At 45.2% G+C, this 23659-nt stretch overlaps 1 protein-coding gene across 1 annotated transcript in view; it reads right to left on the reverse strand.

Annotated features, from left to right (window-relative positions):
* Window positions 1-23659, reverse strand: part of EMD (emerin) — a gene marked incomplete at its 5' end in the record, with an annotated part of 87990 nt that overhangs the window by 47425 nt on the left and 16906 nt on the right. Inside the window, 2 exons of the mRNA XM_082264231.1 lie at window positions 12333-12389; window positions 17750-17830. Of these exons, the coding sequence (XP_082120357.1) occupies window positions 12333-12389; window positions 17750-17830 (138 nt within the window). The remainder of the gene's footprint in view (window positions 1-12332; window positions 12390-17749; window positions 17831-23659) is intronic.

Here is a 23659-nt window from a genome sequence, read left to right on the forward strand (position 1 = left end):
GCAGGTGGGCCGCATTACCTGCGGTACCGGGCCTCAGGTTGGACATGCCTGAGTTAGAGCTTTTTTAGAGGTTTGGTTCCCAGACCAACACTTTAGCCACAACACACGCCTAAGCACCACTGCTGAAATAAAAAGCTTAGAAATTAAGGGGGCCGCATCCAGAGAGGCTTTGCAGACGAATTGCAGCCCCTGAACCAACTGGTCCACAAACTCAACAAAGGCAGGGGGAATCTGCTCACCCCCCAGATCATGGCGCAAAAGTTTAGCCCACTCAGAGTTTGCGACACCAAGGCAATGGCCAGGACTAGCCGTAGCGCCAAACCAGCAATAGTGAACATACTGCGGGCCATAGATTCCGCTTTTCTGTCAGCCGGATCTTTAAAGGCTGGGGATTCCTCTACCAGAATCATGGCTGCCTTGTTTAAATTGGAGACAGAAGGGTCCACCACTGGTGGGACAGTCAACTTCTTCAGAAGTTTAGGAACCACAAAGGGACGTTTTGGACGCTCCCGTTCTTTGTTGACAAACTTGTCAAAATAGGAGGGATAAGGGAACTTTTTTGCTGCGCAGGATGGCTTGTAAGTGCCAAAAAGAACGGCCACCTCCGCTGCATCCTCCATCTTTAGACTCCCGCACGGATGTAATCAGTGCGTCAACTAGCGCCTTCTTGTGTGCAGCTACAATTGTGGAGAAATCATCCTCACTATCTGATAGATCAGGGAGCGTGGCTACAAGCCCTGCAGGGTGGGCCACATCCGCGGCAGCAGAGCTAGATTCTGGATCTGACAAGACAGATGAAGCAGGGGAGAGCGGGAGGCGCTTTTTGCTAGCCCGCCACCCAAAGGCCACCTCCACCAGGGAAACAAAGGACTCCAGGACCACGGTCAGTGCATCAATGGAAGGCTGGAACCCAGAGAGACCCGCTTCCTCCTATAGGAGGTCAGGTGGGGAAACATGCTTCTGAGACTCCATGAGTGACAAGGGAGAACCCACCAGCCAAACGTGTCCAGCACCGCTAGGGGACTCACCCAAGCTGTGGTACTGCACCTGCATTACCACAGGGGTACCCAGAGGCAAGCAACCCACAACCTGCAGCAGCGGTAAAGGAGGGACCCCATCAAGACTCCCCACCCCACCGGAGGAGAGCTGGTATGCACCAGAGATAGCCAATGATCCACGTGCAGCATCCAGGGGAAAAGGAAACCCAGGAGTCAAGAGGGTTAAGTATATATATTGTTGTGAGTCTCGCGCTGTCTGGAGAAACACTAGTTTACACTTCCTAGATGTTGCATGTACCGGTTCTGTAAACCATACAGTGTAGAGTATATACTTGGGGGGGGGGGGGGGGGAGGGATACCGCGCTTCAGAGAAGTAACGCAACTAGTCTACTAAATTGTTGATAGACCCAAACCAAACTAGCGGTGAATAACTGTGATGGTGCTCAACCAAATCTATGTGTTTACTACAAATATATAAGTGTACTTCTAAAATATTAAATATAATAAAATAAATAATTCCCAAAATCAATACATCTTCAAAAAAACTTCCTTCAAATATGTAACATATAAAGTGCACCAGTGTCTAAGGAGTTGATATATATTTATATATAAATAAATATTCACACTCTTAAAACGATATAAATTAGTGAATGATAAAAATTCATATAGGTGACAGTAAGGTGCTCGGTGCTTAAAATACACAGGTGGGTGAACTATTTTCCAATCTTGATATTCAGTCCTTATAAAGTGCTTAGAGTGTCCAAAAATAACCAAAATGTGATATTCTTCTTCTAACAGGTGTTAAACCTCCACCTAACACCGTGTAGAGTTGTGGGGTGTTTCTTCTCACTGGTTCCCCCTAGGGGTGTGCTACTTGCTCACCTCAATATATATGGTAATGCGCCTTTTGATACAAATATGCTACTCCTCTCCTCTCCTTCCTTATACTGCAATCAGGGATGATGGTCAGCCTGTGTTAAATGGATCGGGGTCCAGCGTTCTCCAGGAGTCCCACGAATCTCAAAATGAAATGCTCACATAGTGCAGTATTGCCATAATAAAACAGCTTTATTAAAATAAAATTAATGCACTTACAAGCAGACGTGTAAAATTACGCCTTTAGCTGCATACAGGTAATCGCGGTCCTCACTTCCGCGTACAAAACGTCACTTCCGGTCAAACGGCCCTACGCGTTACGCCACTTCCGCTCATGTGGCTTGTGTCCTGGGGGTTGAGAGTCACCAGCAGAGAGTCAAGTCCTTGGGGCGATGCAGCTCAAGGCTGATAGGACAAATAGTTTGCAGGGAGCGAGATCAACACAAACCAGCATGTGGATCGCTGGAACTTGAAACTGAGTGATGCCTGGTAACTTCCAGGTATCCACATGCTGGTTTGTGTTGATCTCGCTCCCTGCAAACTATTTGTGAGCATTTCATTTTGAGATTCGTGGGACTCCTGGAGAACGCTGGACCCCGATCCATTTAACACAGGCTGACCATCATCCCTGATTGTAGTATAAGGAAGGAGAGGCGAGGAGTAGCATATTTGTATCAAAAGGCGCATTACCATATATATTGAGGTGAGCAAGTAGCACACCCCTAGGGGGAACCAGTGAGAAGAAACACCTCACAACTCTACACGTTGTTAGGTGGAGGTTTAACACCTGTTAGAAGAAGAATATCACATTTTGGTTATTTTTGGACACTCTAAGCACTTTATAAGGACTGAATATCAAGATTGGAAAATAGTTCACCCACCTGTGTATTTTAAACACCGAGCACCTTACTGTCACCTATATGAATTTTTATCATTCACTAATTTACATTGTTTTAAGAGTGTGAATATTCATATATATATATCAACTCCTTAGACACTGGCGCACTTTATATGTTATATATTTGAAGGAAGTTTTTTTGAAGATGTATTGATTTTGGGAATTATTTATTTTATTATATTTAATATTTTAGAAGTACACTTATATATTTGTAGTAAACACATAGATTTGGTTGAGCACCATCACAGTTATTGACCACTAGTTTGGTTTGGGTCTATCAACAATTTAGTAGACTAGTTGCGTTACTTCTCTGAAGCGCGGTATCCCCCCAAGTCAAGGGGGTTAAATATGGCCTACAAAAACCACACAAAACAGAGGAGGGCCTGGGGGGAAGGAGGGGAACCCACAGCTCCGACCAACCTGGCGTGCCATGCTTGCATCCACCCCCCCCCTTCGCATTCGGGGGAACAGGGAGGACATCTTACTCACCATACCACAGAACAAGGCGGGCAGCACTTCCGACAGAACCCCTCACCACCGCAATGGGGGGGCTGTCGGCCAAAAGGAACGCTGGGACTCGGGCCAAGACCGGTCATATGCAACCTCATGAGGCGTTTAAGTCTAATGGGGCTATGTCACGGCCGACCAAGCATGGAGCTCTGGTCTGCGTGCGCTCGCTGGTCAGACTGGGGGGACCACTGGATCTAGCTATCCAGCCTGTCGCCAAGCCCAGCAGTTGATTGTAGATCTCACAGGAAAGAACCAGGAGAAAAAATGCCATTTAAAACAAAGAAAATTACCAGAACCAAGGATGCCGGCAGGGAGCTAGGTCCTTACTCCTGACTAGGCAGAAAAAAAAATAAAGGCCTATAGCAAAGAGGGGGATGTATACCAGCTAGGACTCCCCAAAGGCATAGCCAAGTGTTTTTTCTGACTAGTGTCCTACTTTTGTAGGGGGCGATATAACCCTATGGTGCTGAATATGAAGCGCTGTGTCCGTCAATGAACGAAACAGAAATATTGTTTTTTTTTTTTTTTTTCAAGGTTGTTGGCCGTTTTTTGTTTATAGTGCAAAAAATAAAAACCGCAGAGGTGGTCAAAGAACACCAAAAGAAAGCTCTATTTGTGGGAAAAAAAGAACTATGTTATTATGGGTACAGTGTTGCACGACCATGCAATTGTTAAAGTAACACAGTACCCTATTGCAAAAAATGGCCTGGTAAGGAAGGGGGTAAAACCTTCCCAAGCTGAAGTAGTTAAAGAATAGAGGGCTACATGAATTTGTATTTTTTATATCTGGCCTGGAATTCAACTTTAAAGCCGATGTCCATCTTTACTGTCACTACACAAATGTGGGCCAACTAGCCACACTATGTAAACTGTATGTAGCCTCAGCTACATACAGTAATCAGTGCGGTTTTCTGGCTGTGAGACAAGACCTTCCCATTTCACAACCGGAACAAAATAGTTGGGATTAGCAGTGCTCAGCCATTCACAGGCAGCTTTCTCTGATAGGCTGAGTCGAAGACTGCCTCTTTGACTCTCAGAGGAAGTTTGTATTCATTCATAGAATACAAAGCTGCTTGCGATTGGCTCGCTGCTCAGCCTGATTATTTTTTTCTGGGTGTGAGATGGGAAGGTTTCGTCTCACAGCCAGAATAAATGGATTTTTGTAAGAACTTACCGTAAAATCCTTTTCTCTTAAGCTCATTGACAGACGTAGTCTTCTTGATTCTCAAGAGCTGGGTTATGTTGTCTCCGCAGGAGTAGGACTAGGCAGAATGACAAAACGTTCTGGCTCCACCCTAGGGGGCAGTCCCTGAGGGTATATCCTCCCTCTCTCTGCTACAGGGAATCAGTTCTGTTTAAAGCAGTACAGAGAATTTAACCCAACCCAACTCAATGATAGAGGGGCGGGTACTACGTCTGTCAATGAGCTTAAGAGAAAAGGATTTTACGGTAAGTTCTTACAAAAATCCATTTTTCTCTATCGCTCATTGACAGACGTAGTCTTCTTGATTCTCAAGAGCTGGGACATCCAGAAGCAGTGCCACAAATGAGGGGTGGGATTGACAAAATCAAATCCAATCTAGTAGGCCCAACCGGTGCCAAACTAGAAGTTTTAAAGGCTCATTATAAACAAAGAATGAGACTAAAGAAAAAATTTTCCAACGGAAAAAAACCCTCGAGGTAGACCACTGGTCTCCTCAAATTGCGGCCTGCAAAACCTTGCGGCCAAATGAGGCATCAGACGATGCCATTACATCAATTTTATAATGTTTAGAGAAGGTATGCACCGACGACCAGGTAGCCGCCTTGCACACCTGGACCACTGACGCCTGATGGCGAAAGGCCCATGACGCACTAAGTGCCCGAGTGGAGTGCGCCTTAACAGGGAACGGGGGCTCCCGACCCTTAATAGAATAAGCCTGTACTACCGTCTGTCTGATCCATCTGTAAATGGTCGTGGCAGATGCAGGCAACCCCTTTTTGGGTCCATCTGGGATCACAAAAAGTGAATCCGTCTTGCGAAACGAGTCTGTCGTTTTCAAGTATACCCTGATCGCCCGGACCACATCCAAGGAGTGCAAAGCAAATTCCCGAGGATGACTGGGCTTAGGACACAGGGAAGGTAATACAATTTCTTCATTCAGATGAAATTCTGAAACTACTTTTGGTAGGAAGGATGGATTCGGACGAAGAACCACCTTATCTCTATGAACCACCAGATATGGTGAACGACAAGATAATGCGGCCAGTTCTGACACCCTGCATGCAGAAGTAATAGCCACCAAGAAGGCCACCTTCTGGGACAACGTGGGTAGAGGAATCTCCCTAATATCTTCAAAGGGAGGTTTCTGAAGAACCGACAACACTAAATTAAGATCCCAGGGGGGTAACGGCGCGTGCACTGGCGGAGCCAGATGTCGCACCCCCTGGATGAAATTCCGCACCAAGGAATGAGTAGCCAAAGGCTTCTGAAAGAAGATGGCTAATGCTGAGACCTGACCCTTGATAGTACTCAAGGCCAGTTTCTGCTCAACCCCTTGTTGCAGAAAAGCCAATATTCGACTAATCGAATAAGACCGAGGACGGAACCCCAAAGGTTCACACCATGCAATGTAGGACTTCCATGTGCGATGATAAATCTTTCTGGAAGTCGCTTTCCTTGCTTCAACTAGAGTAGGAATAACTGAAGCTGACAAACCTTTGTCCTTCAGCACCTGGGTCTCAATAGCCAGGCCGTTAAAGCCAGCGATCGTAAAGCAGGATGGAAGATCGGTCCCTGAGACAGTAGATCCTCCCTGAGAGGAAGTCTCCATGGGACGTCCGCCACCAGTCTGACCATGTCGGCGTACCAAGCTCGACGAGGCCAGTCCGGAGCTACCAGGATTACTGGGATTCCTTCCTCCTCTACCCTGCGAAGAAGTCTTGGCAGTAACGCGAGAGGAGGGAAGGCATATATTAGCTGGTATTGCCCCCACGGGGCGATCAGTGCGTCTGCGGTTTCTGCTAGAGGATCGCGGGAGCGAGCCACGAATCTCTGAACTTTCCTGTTGAATCGTGATGCCAACAGATCCACATCCGGGGTGCCCCACCGTAGGCACAACTGGTGGAAAACGTCTGGATGGAGGGACCATTCCCCCTGATCCAGGGTCTGACGGCTGAGATAATCTGCCTGCCAATTCTCCACCCCCGGAATGAACACCGCAGAGATTGCTGGAACAAATCGTTCCGCCCAGCGAAGAATGCAAGCCACTTCTTTGGCCGCTCGGACACTCTTGGTGCCCCCCTGATGATTGACATAAGCCACGGCCGTGGCATTGTCCGACTGGATCCGAACCGGGCTGCCCTGGAGCTGCTCGGTCCAGTGAATCAGACAAAGTCTGATCGCTCTCAGTTCCAATACATTTATCGGTAATCTGGATTCTTCCGGGGACCAAAGTCCCTGGACAGATAACTGACCGAGAATTCCTCCCCATCCGGATAGACTGGCATCCGTGGTCACTATCGTCCAATATATTGGCAGAAATGACTTTCCCTGGCTGAGCATTGGAGACCGAAGCCACCAAACCAGAGACTCTCTGGTCTGTTTGCTCATTCGGATCTGATTGTCCAGGGATTCCGGATTCCGATTCCATCTGAGAAGAATCTCTTGCTGAAGAATTCGGGTATGGGACTGGGCAAATGGGACTGCTTCGAATGAAGCCACCATCAACCCCAGAACCCTCATGCAAGTCCGAAGAGAAGACCAGCTGTTGGACAGTAATAACTGGACTGCTGATTGAATCTTTCGGAGTTTCCCTACCGGAAGGAACACTCTTGTCCTGACTGTGTCTAGAATTAGACCCAGATATTCGAGCCTCTGGGTGGGAACCAGAAATGACTTTTGCTGGTTCACCAGCCACCCGAATTCCTGTAAAGAAATCATAGTAATTTCTATGTTTTGTAGCAAGGTCTGAGGAGACTCTGCATGAAGCAGAAGATCGTCTAGGTAACCTAGAATCGATATACCTCTTTGGCGCAGAAGTGCCAACATTGGGGCCAACACCTTTGTGAAGACCCGCGGAGCCGTGGCGAGACCGAAAGGTAACGCCACAAACTGATAGTGGTTCTCCTCTACGGAAAAGCGTAGAAAACGCTGATGTCCTGCGAAAATGGGAATGTGAAGATAGGCGTCCTTGATGTCTATGGACGCTAGGACATCCCCTGGATGCAGGAAGGCTGCTACCGTGCGAATGGACTCCATTCTGAATCTTCTTATGTTGACGAAAGAATTGAGTGCTCTTAAGTCCAGAATTGGACGCACTTTGCCCTCTTTCCTGGGTATTGTAAACAGGTTTGTATAAAACCCTTGAAACCGTTCTGTCCAAGGAACGTGGACTACCACTCCTTGTTGTAGTAAATCTGTGACTGCTCTCCGCAGATCTTCTAGACGATCCGGAGATAGTCGGATATTGGAAGGGAAGAATCGCGCCGGTGGGAGAGATCGAAACTCGATCTTGTACCCTGACTTTATGACTTCGCAAACCCATTTGTCCGGGATTCTGGAAAGCCATGGATCCGGGAACCGGCGAAGACGTCCCCCCACCCCAGTTATGGGTGGGGGCGCACCTTCAGGCTTTGGATGGTTTATCTTCAGGTCTGGAGGGGGCGGGCTTTTGCTTGCCCGACCAACGACCCCTGACGCCTCCTGCAGGAGCTTTGGAGGACTTAGTTTTTTCACCCGCTGGACGAAAAAACCTCTTGTGAGCAGAAAAAGAAGGCCCTCGTCTTTGACGAGTTCCTCTACCTTTAAAATTTTGCGGTAAAAAGGTGCTTTTACCACCGGTGAGATCCTTAATGATCTCATCTAAGTTGGCTCCAAATAGACATTCTCCTGAAAAGGGGATATTAGCCAATGCTTTTTTGGAACCTTGGTCGGCTATCCAACCTTTTAGCCACAGTGTACGCCTGAGAACCACTGCTGAGACTGATGCTCGCGCCATTAATGGAGTGGCGTCTAACGCCGCATCACATACAAACTGTAACCCCTGTATCATTTGTTCCAACAAATCTGATACCGCCTGAGGGACTTCTTCTAAGTCCCGGCGTAACCACTTGGTCCATTCAGTTACAGCCTGCGAAACCAGACCAATAGCAATTATTGGCCTGAAAGCTGATCCAATCAAGGAAAACATGGTGCGAGACATAGCTTCTATCTTGCGATCCACTGGATCTTTAAAAGACGGAGCGTCTTCTAAAGGAATAACCGTGGCTTTATTCAATCTAGCAATTGGTGAATCCACCACAGGTGGTTCTGTCCATTTCTTAATAAGGGTTTCCTCAAACGGATAACGCCTGTCAATGCGTTTAGAAATATTAAAAGTGCGTTTTGGCAGACGCCATTCTTCATCGATTGGATTGCCAAAACATTTGGGCAATGGAAAAACCTTTGCTACTTTGATGCGCTTTTTAGTCCCAAAGGGGATCTCAGTTTCAGCTATTTCTGATGGAATACCCTGTAACCTTAAAGTCTCTTGAACAGATACAATGAGTGCGTTTACCAACGCTTCCTCTCGGGCTATGGCGGATGCCGAAACATCCTCCTCACTGTCTGAAGAGACAGGACCCGAGACACCAATACCAGATGAAGTACCTGCAACTGCAGAAATAGGCTCAGAGTCTGAATCCGAGGTTTCAGATAATAAGGGGTTAGGCGGGGGTCGCTTTCTTGCGCCCTGTCCCTGACAAGCCACTTCCACCCGGGACACAAAAGTTTCCATAATAGCTGACAAAGATTCAATTGTCAATGGGGTGCTGGAGGATCCCGCAGACCCCTCGAGGGGATCCGGAGGAGATACATGAGTGGCAGGGTCCATGTTAATACAGGACACTTTGCCAGCAAAAACAAAAAAACTTTTTCTTTTTTTTTTTTTTTTTTGTGTGTCTCCCCCTAGCGCAATAGCGCCCCTCAGAGTACCTGCTTCTCGATCCCAGAGAGAGAGAGAGAGGGACCCCCAAGGCTCACCAACCGATGCAGTGCAGTTTCCAATAAACTGCAGCCAGCGTCTGTCTTACACAGACTGGAAGGAGCTGTTTGCTTTTTCCCGGGCAGAAGGCGTGGCTCCGCCCCCTGTGTACGCCTTCCGGCGTTCCCAGCCCTCCACGAGGAAGCTGAGCTCACAAAACATGGCCGCCCCCATAGAAGAGACATAAGACTCCAAAAACATGGCGGCCGGCGTGACCTGAGGACATATATGCATTCGGTCTACGGCAAAATGGCGGCGGACCGCCGATATCGTCTTCCCAGCACATCCACCTGCACTCTGCTGAGAGGTGACATATGGATCTACAGAGATACACTGCACATAAGGTAGGATTATACCTCCTATGTCTACTGTAATGTTACAGTCTGCTGGGTAGAGTGTTAGCTCTTGAACCAAGTCCACTTCCCACAAACACATGCTGTATTACAAGGGGGACTTGTAAGTATCAGATATATACTGACCATGTATGGAGGGGCCCATAATATATACTGCCTCATAAATGAGGAAAAAAGGGAACGTTTACTCACCATACTGAACCGACAGGCACCCTCTCTTCACAATACCCTCTCCACCGGGGTGGGGGTTTGTTGACGCCTCGACTCTTCTGGTACCTGGCGTCCAAGCGAGCTTTTAACTCGCAAAGTCAGTCCCTTTACTGGGACTCCGTCGCGGCCGACTCACCGCACTGGTCTGCACGCGCTTTTAGGCAGAAACCGGGGTGACCACTGGATCTCAACATCCAGCCCGTCGCCCGGCCCCGCATACTTACTTGAATATGTCGCGGCCGACCAAGCGCAATGCCATGGTCTGCACGCGCTCGTAGGCCGGCTGGGGTGACCACAAGTGTCGCCCAGTCCGGCATTTTTGCTTGAAGATCTCACAGGAAAAAAACACTGGAGAAAACTACCTAAAAAATGTCTTTTTCTTAAAGAAAAAAAGTCTTGCCAGGACCAAAAGATCCCAGCAAGGAACTTAGGTCCTTACTCCTGACTAGACAGAAAAAAACTGATTCCCTGTAGCAGAGAGAGGGAGGATATACCCTCAGGGACTGCCCCCTAGGGTGGAGCCAGAACGTTTTGTCATTCTGCCTAGTCCTACTCCTGCGGAGACAACATAACCCAGCTCTTGAGAATCAAGAAGACTACGTCTGTCAATGAGCGATAGAGAAACAAGGCTGTATACTGTACGTAGCTGAGGCTATATACAATTTATACAGCACGCCCAGCGGGCTCAAGTTAGTGTAGGAATAGATTTAGGGCTAGCTTGGCCCAAATGTACTATTTAAAGCAGGGGTGCTCACTAAAGTGATTTGGTAACCGGTCGCGGGCCACAATGAAAATAAACTCTTTTGAATATTGCATTTTTTATTTTGAATAACATAATAAACACTTTCCACCTGCAGCAGATAAATGCTGGTAGGAGGCAGAAGAGGAGAAGCCAGCTTTCAACAGTTGCAGGAGGAAAATGGAGGGGATCGGTTCCTGTATATACCGCCCCTCCAGAATGTGACCGGGAGGCTGCATTGTTCCCCTAGCAGGGGTCTTTAAACTATGGCCCTCCAGTTGTTCAGGAACTACAATTCCCATCATGCCTAGTCATATTTGTGAATGTCAGAGTTTTACAATGCCTCATGGGATGTGTAGTTCCGCAACAGCTGGAGGGCCGTATTTTGAGGATCCCTACCCTAAAGAATGAGGAGGGGTCGGTATTGCGACTCCTGGCGCTACACCAGTGGTTGGAGGGGTGTGGTAAAAACACGTATCAACTATGGGCTTTTACCGCCCCCCCAAACTGCGAATGTAAAAAGCCATTACTAACCTGAGCCTCATATAAGACTGCTTTCACACTGATGCGCTGTGGTTAACCCACACTGCGGGTGCAGCGTAGTGCACCTGCAGCTTTTCTGCTTGTTAGGTGTGCTTAGCCATTGACTTCTATTATATCTTGTGGATGTGGTGCACCTTCCTAAAGTGCACCAAAACTCCTGCATTAAGGAGGCTCCTGCTCTCTTCATGGCCACCTGTTTGCCCGCTGCCAGCCCCAGCTTAACCCTCTGGAATGTGGGTCAGCAAGCCCAGATCACAATCAACGGGTTGCAGACCCCAGGCATGCACTTCTCTGGTTTGAGGGTGAGGGCCACATCGGAGGGCTCCGCGGGCCACAGGTTGAGCACCCCTGAGTTAAAGTGACAGTAAAGCTGTACATCAGCTTTAAGAATGTTCCAAAAACAAACCATTGATTTCTCCATGCAGGGCAAAGCAACTGGTCTGCTTCAATTCCCACTCCCCAGCAGCACATACTAACTATTCCTCCGTTCCCTTCAGTTGCTGGGAGCAAAGATAATACTCTGTACTAGGGATAGACTATTATGTTTTTTCCAGGACCGATACCGATATTTTGGTCACAACGTATCGGTATCGGCCGATATACTGCACATTCAATCACACATCCAATGCAGAGTGACCAGTGCCCCCATTCAATGCAGAGTGACCAATGCCCCCATTCAATGCAGAGTGACCGATGCCCCCATCAATGCAGTGACCAGTTCCCCCATTCAATGCAGTGACCAGTGCCCCCATTCAATGCAGAGTGACCAGTGCCCCCATCCAATGCAGAGTGACCAGTGCCCCCATCCAATGCAGAGTGACCAGTGCATGGGGATTGCAAAAAAGTGAACATCAGCCGCCGATTATTGACCAAACCTATAATCGGTCCATCCTTACTCTGTACCTCCAGATACAGAGGAGCATAAGACTTACTCCATGTGACAGAGCTGGGCCAATCAGCAATCAAAACACTGTCAAACAGGGAGAGTGCATAGCCCTGTGTAGGCTACAAAATTAATGACTAGCTTACAGAAGGACACCTCCTGCTCCCCGAAACTGAATAGGAAAACCTGATAATTCCTACTGTCCTATCCACAGTCCCATCCACAGTCCCTGAGTTAAGGGGCAGGGATAGTTTTGGACAAATTAAAATGAATATAATTGCATATAATGAATATTATAATGAACAAAAATACAATCTTACCCTGGTTGTCATCATATACTTTTGTACTATATTGTTGTTTGCTTTCATAGGAAGATTCTGGTTAAACAAAAACAAAAAAACAAAAATTACCAATACAGTGGATTTTAACAGTCATATAGAAAATTGAGGTAATTAAACTCTGCAATAACCAAAGCTTCCAAATTCCAGCTATTCATCTTTAGATGGTCACAATATTTTTAATTCTACTTTAGTTTTTTTAGAGATATGTACCAATACATTATTTTTGCTTGGACAAGGACACATAGTATAAAATAAAACAGGAGTTTTGATATATTACAACCCCATTTCCTAAAATGTTGGGAAGCTGTGTAAAGTCTACATATAAAAACAGAATGCAATGATTTGCAAATCGCATAAACCCATATTTTATTCACAGTAGAAAACCAAAAACATATCACATGTTTAAGCCGAGAAAATGTACTATTTTAAGATAAAAATAAGGTCATTTCGAAATTGATGGCAGGAACACATCTCAAAGTTGGGGCAGGTCAACAAAAATCTTACAAAGTACAACCCTAATTTCAACAAAGGTGGGACAGGGCAATGTTACCATGGTGTAGCATCCTCTCTTCTTTTAACCACTTGATGCCAAATACATGTATGTGATTTCAAGTGGTATTACTGGGGTTATGGCTGCAGCTGTATGCCATAAGCCAGTTTATTTATTTATTTTACAGCAGGCAATACTTTTTTTATCTAAAAGCAATCCTAGTGGCTAATTAGCCACTGGATTGCTTTTACAGGTGATGGGCAGGGACGCCCCCCATTCCCTTCTCCTCCGTGTGCTTCTCCGGGCTCTCTTGTGTGATTGGGGAGCCTAGTATACATTGCAGCGGTGCTGCCACGTTATCACAGAAGGTTCCTGGCCATCTCGATGGTCTAGGAGGCTGAAAGTGACATCGTGATGTCACTTTTTTTTTTTTTAAACCATGCTTTACAGAGTAGAAGAGAGATCTTATTGACCCCAGATGTCTCCATAAAGAGGACCTGTTATCCCTTATTTCTATCACAAGGGATGTTTAAATTTCTTGTGATAGGAGTAAAAGTGATAAAATAAAAAAATCACAGTGTAAAAAAAAAAAAAAAGGTAATATAAAATAACTCTTTCTTTCATTGACAGACACAGCTCCATATCGTCTTAACCCTTGGGTTTATGCTGCCCCCTACAGGAGTAGGACACTAGGCAGAAAAAAGTTTGACCACGCCTATAGGGCAGTCCCAGGGGGTATACTCCCACTTCCTGCTATTGTTCTTTTTCTGCTTACTCAATAGTAAGGACCTAGTCCCTTGCTGTGATCTCTGGTCCTAGCATTTTTTCCTTTTAAAACTGCATTTTTTCTTCTTTTATTATTTTCTGTTCCTGTGAGAACTACAATCAATTTGGTTCCTGTGAGAACTACAATCAAATGCTGGACTTGGAGAGGCACTGGATATCCTAGATCCTTACGGTCTTCCCAGTCTGGCCAGCGAGCATGACCCGACCTTGGCTCCACGCTAGGTTGGCCGCGACATACCCCACTGGACGGGGGCTGGCCGGCGAGTTAAAAGCTTTGTGAGGACGCATAGCCCTGGTCACGACCTGTGTCGCAGCGTGCCTCCGGCCCACAGCACCATCATTCCAAGATGGTGTGGGGGTCTGTCTGGAGTGGTGCCCACCCGGTTCCATGGTGTTGTAAGTAGTGCCCCCCTCTCCCTTGGTCTTTCGGGGTGGACCCTCCCTGGGATGGTCGGACCCCAGGGTTCTCCTCCATCCCACCAATCCCTCTAAACAGTCACTGTGGGTCTTTTGACCTCACGTGGCTGGATCAGGTCGCGGCTTTGCAGCCTACTCGTGGCTGACTGACCAAGCTGTGACTTTAAATGAGGCAAGTGTGGAACGGTAGTTGAATACCATGTTAAAAGCATTTAATAATACATTAATAAATTCATAAGTATTTACAAAATCGACTGGAACAGACTGGTCTGGTAACATTTGTACATAATAGTAAAATACATGCTGATTTGTATAAAAGTCATCCTACACCATAAAACAAACAGATACATAGTAACAAGTAGTTATAAGAACTGGATGTAAAAAACACATGGATGTAACAAAAATGCATCAAATGTGCTCGGTGCCTTTCGTGGAGACCATTCCACTTCTTCAGGAGCAGAGGCATAGTACATAAATGAGTATCTGTAAAAAAATGTACATATGTATATATATATATATATATATATATATATATATATATATATATATATATATTGTCAAAAAATATTTTATAGTTGACCAAACACTGTAGAAAGGGGAAGAGGAAAAACCTCTACTGGGGTTGACAGTGTCACCATTCATCTTTTATTGTACTGCATCTCTTTTGTACTTCGCTGATCATGGATAACACTGCCGGCACAGATGTGTCCAGCAATTCTGTTTATGGCATTACATGCTGTATTCAAGCCGACTTGTAAGTCTTTTGGAATAGGATTTTATAGGGGTATTACTTTTTTTTTTTCCCCCATTTTTTTTCTCTTCCCCTTTCTCCAGTGTTTGGTCAACTATAAAATATTTTTTGACACATATATACATATTGTGGCAGAGCGTTGCCCTGCAAGGGTCTAAAAAGTGATCGTGACCCAGAATTCTCTACCAGGCAGGTTGAGGGGCTCCAGGGAGCTTGTGAAATGAAGAGGAAACTGGCTTTTCAGTTTCCTCTGTGTTTTAAAAAGTCCAGTTTGGGACCTGGAGTCTGGAGATTTTGAAGTGATCTGGGTGGGATGGAATCTCCAATCCTGGGTCCAACTATTCAGTATAGCCAGCATACTAATTGGTAAGGTGTGTGCTGGGCTTTTAATAATGACCTGACCATGGTTCTGGGCTCCACCACAGCAGACAGGAGATCTGGCCCAGGAGTCAGGAGGGCTCCACGTGGGAGTCAGTGCGGCACGAGGCTACTATCCATGTGCTCCTTGTTGGGTGAGCAAAGTCTGTAGGAGACAGACAAGTTCCTGGAGTTTGAGGCCAGGGCAGCAGTGCTGCAAGTACAAGCCAGGAGGGCTGCAAGTTCAAGCCAGAGGGGCTGAATGATCGTTTATTTTGCTTAGGACTGAAATGCTGAAACCCCTGCGTGGGAAATCCTGTTATTTTTTCTGCTTGATGAACTTTCCTTTGATAAACCTGGACAAAGAAAAAAAGCAAGTGGCGGTGTCCTTTAAACGCTCTACACTTGATACGAGTCTCACAATATGTACATTTCTTACAGATGCTATGCCTCTGCTCCTGAAGAAGTGGAATGGTCTCTAAGAAACGCGTCAAGCACATTTGATGCATTTTTGTTATATCCATTCATTTTTTACATCCAGTTATTATAACTACCTGTTACTATGTATCATCTGTTTGTTTTATGGTGTAGGATGACTTTTATACAAATCGGCCTGTATTTTACTATTACGTATTAAATGTTACCAGACCAGTCTGTTCCAATCGATTTTGTAAATACTTTTTTGTAAATACTGGCCTATGCTTCATATAAAGTCCCAAACCCCTTTTTCCCCCCCTTATGACTGACCAAGCTGTCTGAGCTGCTGACCAAGCAGATAGAGCTGCTGACAGGCATCCGCCTTCCCCCCCTGCTGCCTTGGGTGACCGGCTCCGCTGGGGCTCGTGCCTTAACGCCCTCAAAAATTTAGGCTGCGGCTTGCGGACTACTGGGCAATGTGGCCGCTTTGGGCGCCGCTGTTGAGGGTTCAGCTTAAGCCCCTAACTCTCTTCCTGGGCCTGTGCAAGACTGCGTTTCCGGGCAATTGCGGCTGGGCCTCCATTGAAATTTAGGCCGTAGCCTGGCGCCTATCTTGAACTGGCAGGCGCTTCATTTTTAGTAAAATGTAGCAGCCATTATTGTGTGGGCGAGGGTACTCTGCCCGGGCTTCCGCGTCACCGCGGGAGGCCCTCCTCCCCTACCTCTCAAGAGGCTATGTCCTAATATGTCCTCTATGGAGGGCAACTCTTTCGCTTTTTTGCGGGGGCTAATAGGTGGTCCTTTGGCCAGCGTCTCCTTACAGGCTTGAAGTCGGCGGCCTCCCGCAATGTTGCAGTCCCGCAAAAAATCGTAGATTGCCGCCATTACTAGTAAAAAAAAAAAACCCAATAAAAATTACATAAATCTTTCCCGTAGTTAGTAGACGCGATAACTTTTGCGCAAACCAATCAAAATACGCTTATTGCAATTTTTTTTTTACCAAAAATATGTAGCAGAAAACAAATTGGCCTAAAATGTTAAAAAATTTTGATTTTTAAATTTTTTTTTTTGAGAATGTCATAGCAGAATGTGAAAAATATTGTTTTTTTTTTCAAATTGTCACTCTTTTTTGTTTATACTGAAAAAATAAAAATCCCACAGGGGATCAAATACCACCAAAAGAAAGCTCTATTTCTGGGGAAAAAAGGACATCAATTTTAGTTGGGTACAGCGTCGCACGACCGCGCAATTGTCCGTTAAAGTAGCGCAGTGCCGATTTGCAAAATAGGGCCTGGTCAGGAAGAGGGCAAATCCTTTCTGATCTTAAAGTGGTTAATCAAAGGAGGTTTAAGACCCCGTTCACACTGGGGCGACGCTACTTGCCGGGGCGACCTCACAGGTTGCGGTGCGCAGCTCACACCGCGACCTCGGAGCGACATGCATGGACTTCATATCATTGAAGTCAATGCAGGTCGCTCCAGGTCGCCCCAAAGAAGCTCCGGACCCTTTTTCTAAGTCGGAGCGACTTGTGTCGCTCCTATTAGAATGGGTCCTCAGCTACTCTATGGCAGGCGACCTGTCAGGCGACCAGGTCGCCTGACAGGTCGCCCCAGTGTGATTGGAGTCCTAAATAGCATGATACAGGGGTATAGTAGTTTGTTGCCATTCCACAAGCATTTGCAATTTTAAAGCATGACATGTTAGGTATTTATTTATTTGGCATAACACCAAATATATTTTACCAAAAATTTGGGTTATATATTGTGGGTTTTTTTTATATATATATATATTAGTGCTTGCGGGTTCTAAGTAATTTTCTAGCCAAAAAATGCTGATATTTACTTGGGTCTGGTTTTCAAGTGGCTAACAACACTCTGTAAAGGTCTGAGAACTGAGGAGACCAGTGGCTGGAGTTTTGGGAGAGGAATGTTGTCCCATTGTTGGCTGAACATATGTTGCTCTAAAATCTGAATATATATCTTTCAGCATTGATGGCGCCTTTCCAGATGTGCAAGCTGCCCGATCCATAAGTACTAGTACACCCCCATACCATCAGAGTTGCAGGCTTTTCAACTGAGCGTTGATAACAAGCCAGAAGGTCCCGCTCCTCTTAAGTCCTACTCCATTCAAAAGTATAAAAAATATATCTAAGTTGATATTAGATATTTAGTTCCTTACCTGTAGAGCTTGGGTAGGTTGTTTTCTTGCGTTCAACTTCAAACTCCACAAGTTTCTTTTCATACAACTTGCGAGTGGAGCCTATAAGAGACAAAAAGACAATTGTAGGAAATATAAATACGGTTATAAAAGAGCTGCGCAATTCTCAAAAACCAGGTAGCAAAACTGCTTAAACAAACAACATCTGTAAAACTTTTATCGAGGCCTTTCTATTATTGTCAGTTAAAGAACATGCTTTGCAAAAAATGATAGTTGGCAACTACATTGCATAAACTTACTCTTGTGTTCTAAAATTGTTTTTGACACTTATAATAAAAAATACATATTTCTGGAATTTCATTAAAGCCTAACTCCATGTTTATGGTGACTTTAAATAGCGTGCCCAAAACAAAATATTTCCTTCAGTAACATTTGTTTGGGACAAACCATTTACCACTGGCAGGGCACTTACAATGGTCATCTTTTATTAATTTAAAGTGATTCTAAAGGCCCGCACACACGTAATGATTGTCGGCCGTAAATATTCGGCCGACGACCGATCGGCCGATTGTAGGCTTGTTAGTATGATGCTTCCGACAGCGCATTTTCGGCCGAACAGAATCTTTCGTGCAAGCATTAAAATTTTTGTTGGCCAACACCAGAACGGCCGATTGTTCGCCAGTCAGTACAGATTTCGGCCGACAGACAGAAGATTTGCAAGACTGGGCATGCTCAGAAAATAAAAAAGGCAAGGAAAGTTAACCATCACATGACATCACTTCTGCAGTCGGCTGTTGTTGGCCGATAAAATTCGTGTGCAGTCTTTAGCAGTTTTCAACAGACAAGACAGCCCTCGGACAAAAGACGGCCGATCGTTCGGCCGACGATCGGTATGTGTGTACGGGGCTTAAAGCCTGAAAGTTTTTCTTACCTTAATGCAGTCTATGCGTTAAGGTAAAAAACCTACCGTGTCACAGGTTTTTCCCCCTCACCCTCTTTATACTTCCCTGAGCCCAGTCTCGATTTTGCACTGTGCATGAGAGCAGTGGCTCCCTCCCTCTTCACTGGGCAGATTGATAGTAGTTGGAGCCATTGGCTCTTGCTGCGGTTAATTAAATCTTGTGAGGAGGGAGTAGGGAATGGGGCCGAGCCACGTTATCTGTGTCAATAGATGCAGACAAGGCGGCTCAGGAGCAAACCTGTACAAGTGCACTCACAGAAAGTGGCAATGTACGGGGGCACATATAATATTTTGGGGTGTTTTAAGCAAACTTCAGGCCTTTATCCCAAAAGGAAAAAAAACTGTTTCTATAACAGCTTAAAGAGTGTTGGCTGGCGTTGGGCTTTAATTTACTAGTGACTTATGTCAAGTGCATCTAAATCTATGAGGGCTCTTCAAAAAATGTAGGCACTTTTAGATTATTGTTGGAAACAGTGGAGCAGGAGGAGTAGTAATTGGTTGCTGAGTCTGAGAGTGTCATGTGACTTGTCTGTCTAGCGAGCCAGCTGACCTTGCAGTTTAGTGTAAGAGTTGTATTTTGTTTTTGAAGAACCCTTGTACTAATCAATCTAACGCTGCCCTCTCCACAGGTTGACAATGCTGCTGCCCAAGGGTGACTACACTGCCCCTCCATAGATACAGTGCAGGAGTGAGTGTAGCCACCCTATGACAGGAAATATGTTACTGTCCAGATTAATAAATGAAATTAAATTATAGCTAAAGGCTTACGTTTTGGATAAAGTGTAGAGGGATTGATACACCCGTCAGTTTTTATTGCTGTCTGTGCCCCCAGTTAAGTAGACTCACCCTCTCCATTTGTCCTGTTTACCATTATCATTGAAAGTCAAAGTAAAGAAAATCCCAACTGTTGGGTTGTCCCCAGAAAAGTAATAAAGGGTAAATCTTCCAATAGGGACACAAGTTCTGGTGACCTGGGAGTCCCCAAGGAATTCCCCTAATTTTCAGGGATTTCCTCTCACTTCTTGTTTGGCTATGGGACAGGAAGTGAAGGGAGATCTCCACAATAGGACACAGATGGTGAAAAAAAAAATATGACAGGGGTTATAACCCTCCCTTGCTGTATTCAAAGTAAAAAAAAAGTTGTACTTTGAAGGAAAACAATGTAAAAAAGAAAACAGTAAGTTACCACATCGAAGGAATGGTAAGCAGCACCATATTACATTTGATTTTGGGTTTTTTGATCAGCTTGTTGTTGTGTGACAGTGACGCATCAGCAAAGCATCAATTACATCCTAACCTGTGGACAAGACTTGTATGATTGGCCCTGAACTGCTACATCAAATTCCACATTTTGCCACATGAACATCCATAAGTAGTGATATACTGACAGTGTTTTGTAAAGTCATTTCTTCTGTCTTTAGAATCTTTACCATTCCTGCAAACACTTCCTCTGAAACGTGTAATAATACATGCACTGTATGTTGGTTATTGTAACACGAAAAACTGTAAGGCTCGGTTCACACTGGGGCGGCTTCAAAGTCGCCCGACTCTGAAGCCGCCCCGTGCAGCTTGCAAACGACTTCTCTAATAGAATGTAAAAAACAAGCCGCCCTGAAGTCGCCCCCAAGTAGTGCAAGGAACCCATTTCTAAGTCGGAGCGGTTAGAACGGTTCCACTGCACTGAATGGAGCACAACTTGTCAGACAAGTTGCCCCAGTTTGAATCCGGGACTAAGACTGATAAAAAAAAAAAAAAAAGTTTATACATATCAAGTTTATACACATGTTGCTTATTCAGGTATTTCCAGTCTGATTCTGTGACTGGGCACCACAGGCTGTGTGTGTTACAGATAGGAACCCAACTTTTTCACTTTAATCAAGATCAATGACTAAATAACTCAGCAGTTTTATCAAATCTTTACGCCCCAGAAAAACAAAGAAACCATGGCTGATTCTAATGTGCTCAGAAAGACATGAGATACAGTGTCAGTACTTCCATGTATTATTAGTTGTGTTAAAAGCCAGCCTCGCACTAGTAAATTTGTGCACTTTAGTGTACTTTTTACTGAAATGTTGTGCTTGACAAAGCACTGCACTAATATTGAGTGAGATAAAAAAACAAAAACGAAAAAAAAAAATAAAAAAATACAATCAAACAGTGTAGTGCTTAACATAAGCATTATGTCAATTAATATATGCCCCTGTGTATTTTTTTATGTTCCATATGAAAAATTATGTAAATAATTGTGTGATATGGGGCCCAAAAAATACACAGCGGCGTATGTTAATTGATATCATGTTTATGCATGCGCTAAAATGTTTGATTTTGGAGACACATATAGGAGTGTAGGGACGCAGCTATTAATTATTTTTGTTTTGGTATTATATTGATTGGTCATAACACCTCACAGGTTTTGCATATATATATATATATATATATATATATATATATATATATATATATATATATATATATAAATGCTTCTTAAGGCCATAAAAAAAAAAAGAGACTCTTGCAGTAAAGGGATTCCCTCAGGCTTTTGTTGTTTGCATTTCTTATACGATTCTCGAAGTTTTTTCTATCATTCTGGTGTTAACGTGGGTGGGAAACAAAAAACACAAGAAAAAAGTCATCATGTCTCATTTTTTGTGAGATTCCTAGTGTATGATCTCCAGTTGCAGTTAGTGTGAATGCGGTAGCCACAGTGTTTCTATACATTGTGAGAGCTTCAAATGGTAGTGCATTAAGGCCACCTACTTAAAGCGGACCTTCAGTCATTTTTTTCAGCATTCCATCTATTAAATCTTCTGTCCTTGTTGTTTATTGGATAGTAGGACATTTGTTTTCTGTCATTACAAACCTTACACAGCCCACTTCCTTGTCTAACAATTAGCCTAGGCTAATGACATCATGAACAGCTCTCTCTCTCACTTTCGTGAGAGTTTGCCAGAAAGATGGGGAGGGGGTGGAGAGTGGAGAAGTCAAAGGGGAGCCAAGCAGAGCTGCAGAGATCCATGTGTATTCATCGAGAGAGGAGAAATGTGCAGGCAAGCAGTGGCGTGTGTGTAAATCCAGGAAGTGAACAGGCAGCAGCTTCAGCTGCCCACAGTTACATAGTTAGTCAGGTTGAAAAAAGAAAAGTCCGTCTAGCTAATTTAAAATGGCTGGGCTGCATGCCAGTCTTCGTGGAGGGAGATTTCTGCAGCTTATTTGGCAAGTACAGAATCACAGTATATAAAAAAAATCAAAAAAGTGGTTGGAGGGAAACTTCAGAATAGCAGAGAATGTTTTTATTACAAATTATGTGAGCAGACTGCAGTTCATCTTTAAATCTTCTTTTTAAGGCATTTCTTGCCCACTTTTAATAAAAGTAAAGTTCAAGGACTCATATGGTTTCCCTCACAGGGGTTGTCCAGCATTTCTCTGACACAAAATGAAATGTACATCAGCCTCCTGGCTTATACTTGCGGCACTCCTGCTTTGGCCTTTAAACTCAAGCCCTTTTTCTGTCTCCTCCAGATAATCTTTTCACAAGCTCAGTGACTGTAACTAGCAGCTCCCTGCTGCTCCAGGTAAGTCCAGCTAAGGATGCGGAGACCACTGGTGTGTGCAGAGTACAAGCAGCAGACGAAAGGATATCCGGGTGACAAGCCGAGGTCAGGGCAGGTAGCGAACAAACAGACAGTAAACGAAGCCGGGCTCGGTACACGATTAATCAGACACAGTAGCCAAGGGGTATGCAAATAGAGCTCAGAGAACTGTAAAGTTGGTCAGGCAATGATGGATACACTGAGCATGTCTTATATATACAAGCCAACTAGGAGGCGGGCCAGGAAGTGATGGAAGGGACAGGAAATAAAAGCCCACAGAATAGCAGACAACACCCAAAGGTAAGCACAGCAAAACCACACATGTGGAAAGAAGCAAATTTAACTTGGTGAAAATTCGAGCATCTCGTAGTCTGTCAAAAAGTTCAGAAATCAAGGGTAACGGGTACGGATTCTTAATGGTGATGGCACAGACCTCTATAAATCAATGCAGGCCCACTGGGGGGGGGGGGGGGGGCGACGTGGCACAGTCCTTTCCAGATCTCGCTCCTGGATGCGGACATCGATTTGGATGCTAAGGGCGATCAAGCCATCCAAGGTGGTGGGTATAGTTCTGCCAGCTAGTTCATCCTTTATACAATCTGCAAGACCTTGCCAAAAGGTTGCAGTAAGAGCCTCATTATTCCATGCCAGTTCCAAAGCCAAGGTGCGAAACTGAACTGCATATTGACCAACAGTCTTGTTTCCTTGACGAAGTCAAAGAAGAGCTCCAGAAGCGGATGAGGCCCTGCCAGGCACATCAAAGGTGTTACGGAAAGCTTCTAGGAAGGCAGAGATACTGGAAACAGTAGGATCTTGATGCTCCCACAGCGGTGAGGCCCAAGCAAGAGCTGGTTCCAAAAGGAGTGAAATCACGTACGCCATCTTGGAACGATCAGTAGGAAAATAATAGCCCACTAGCTGGAAGTGGATTGAGCACTGATTGATGAAGCCCCAACAGGCTTTGGGATCACCAAAGAAGCGAGGCGGCGGAGGCAGCCGGGGTTTTGAAGGACTGCCCTTTGCTGGAGGGACTGCAGGAGCTGAAGCGGCAGGGGCGGACACAGGAGCCAGGGCAAAAGGTGAGGGAGTAGGCACAACCTGCAGCTGATCCAGACGGGAAGAAAGTGCCTGCAGACACTGCATAATGCACTGTCACTGTAATAATGCCATTGGCAGTGAAGGGGTTAATACTGTTGGTGATCAAGGGGTTAAATGTAAGCGTAGATGAGTGATTCTAACTGTAGGGGGGGCTTGTGAGATGACCATAGAGACATGTGATCCTATATAGCAGGATCACATGGTCTCTGATCATCCCAGGGATAAGGACGGACAGCTGTGTTTACCGTCCTTCTCTCTCAGCGGGGAACGATTGAGGGTGTT

This window comes from Pelophylax lessonae, assembly GCF_965119305.1.
Source record: "Pelophylax lessonae genome assembly, chromosome: 7".
Classification (NCBI taxonomy): Eukaryota; Metazoa; Chordata; class Amphibia; order Anura; family Ranidae; genus Pelophylax; species Pelophylax lessonae.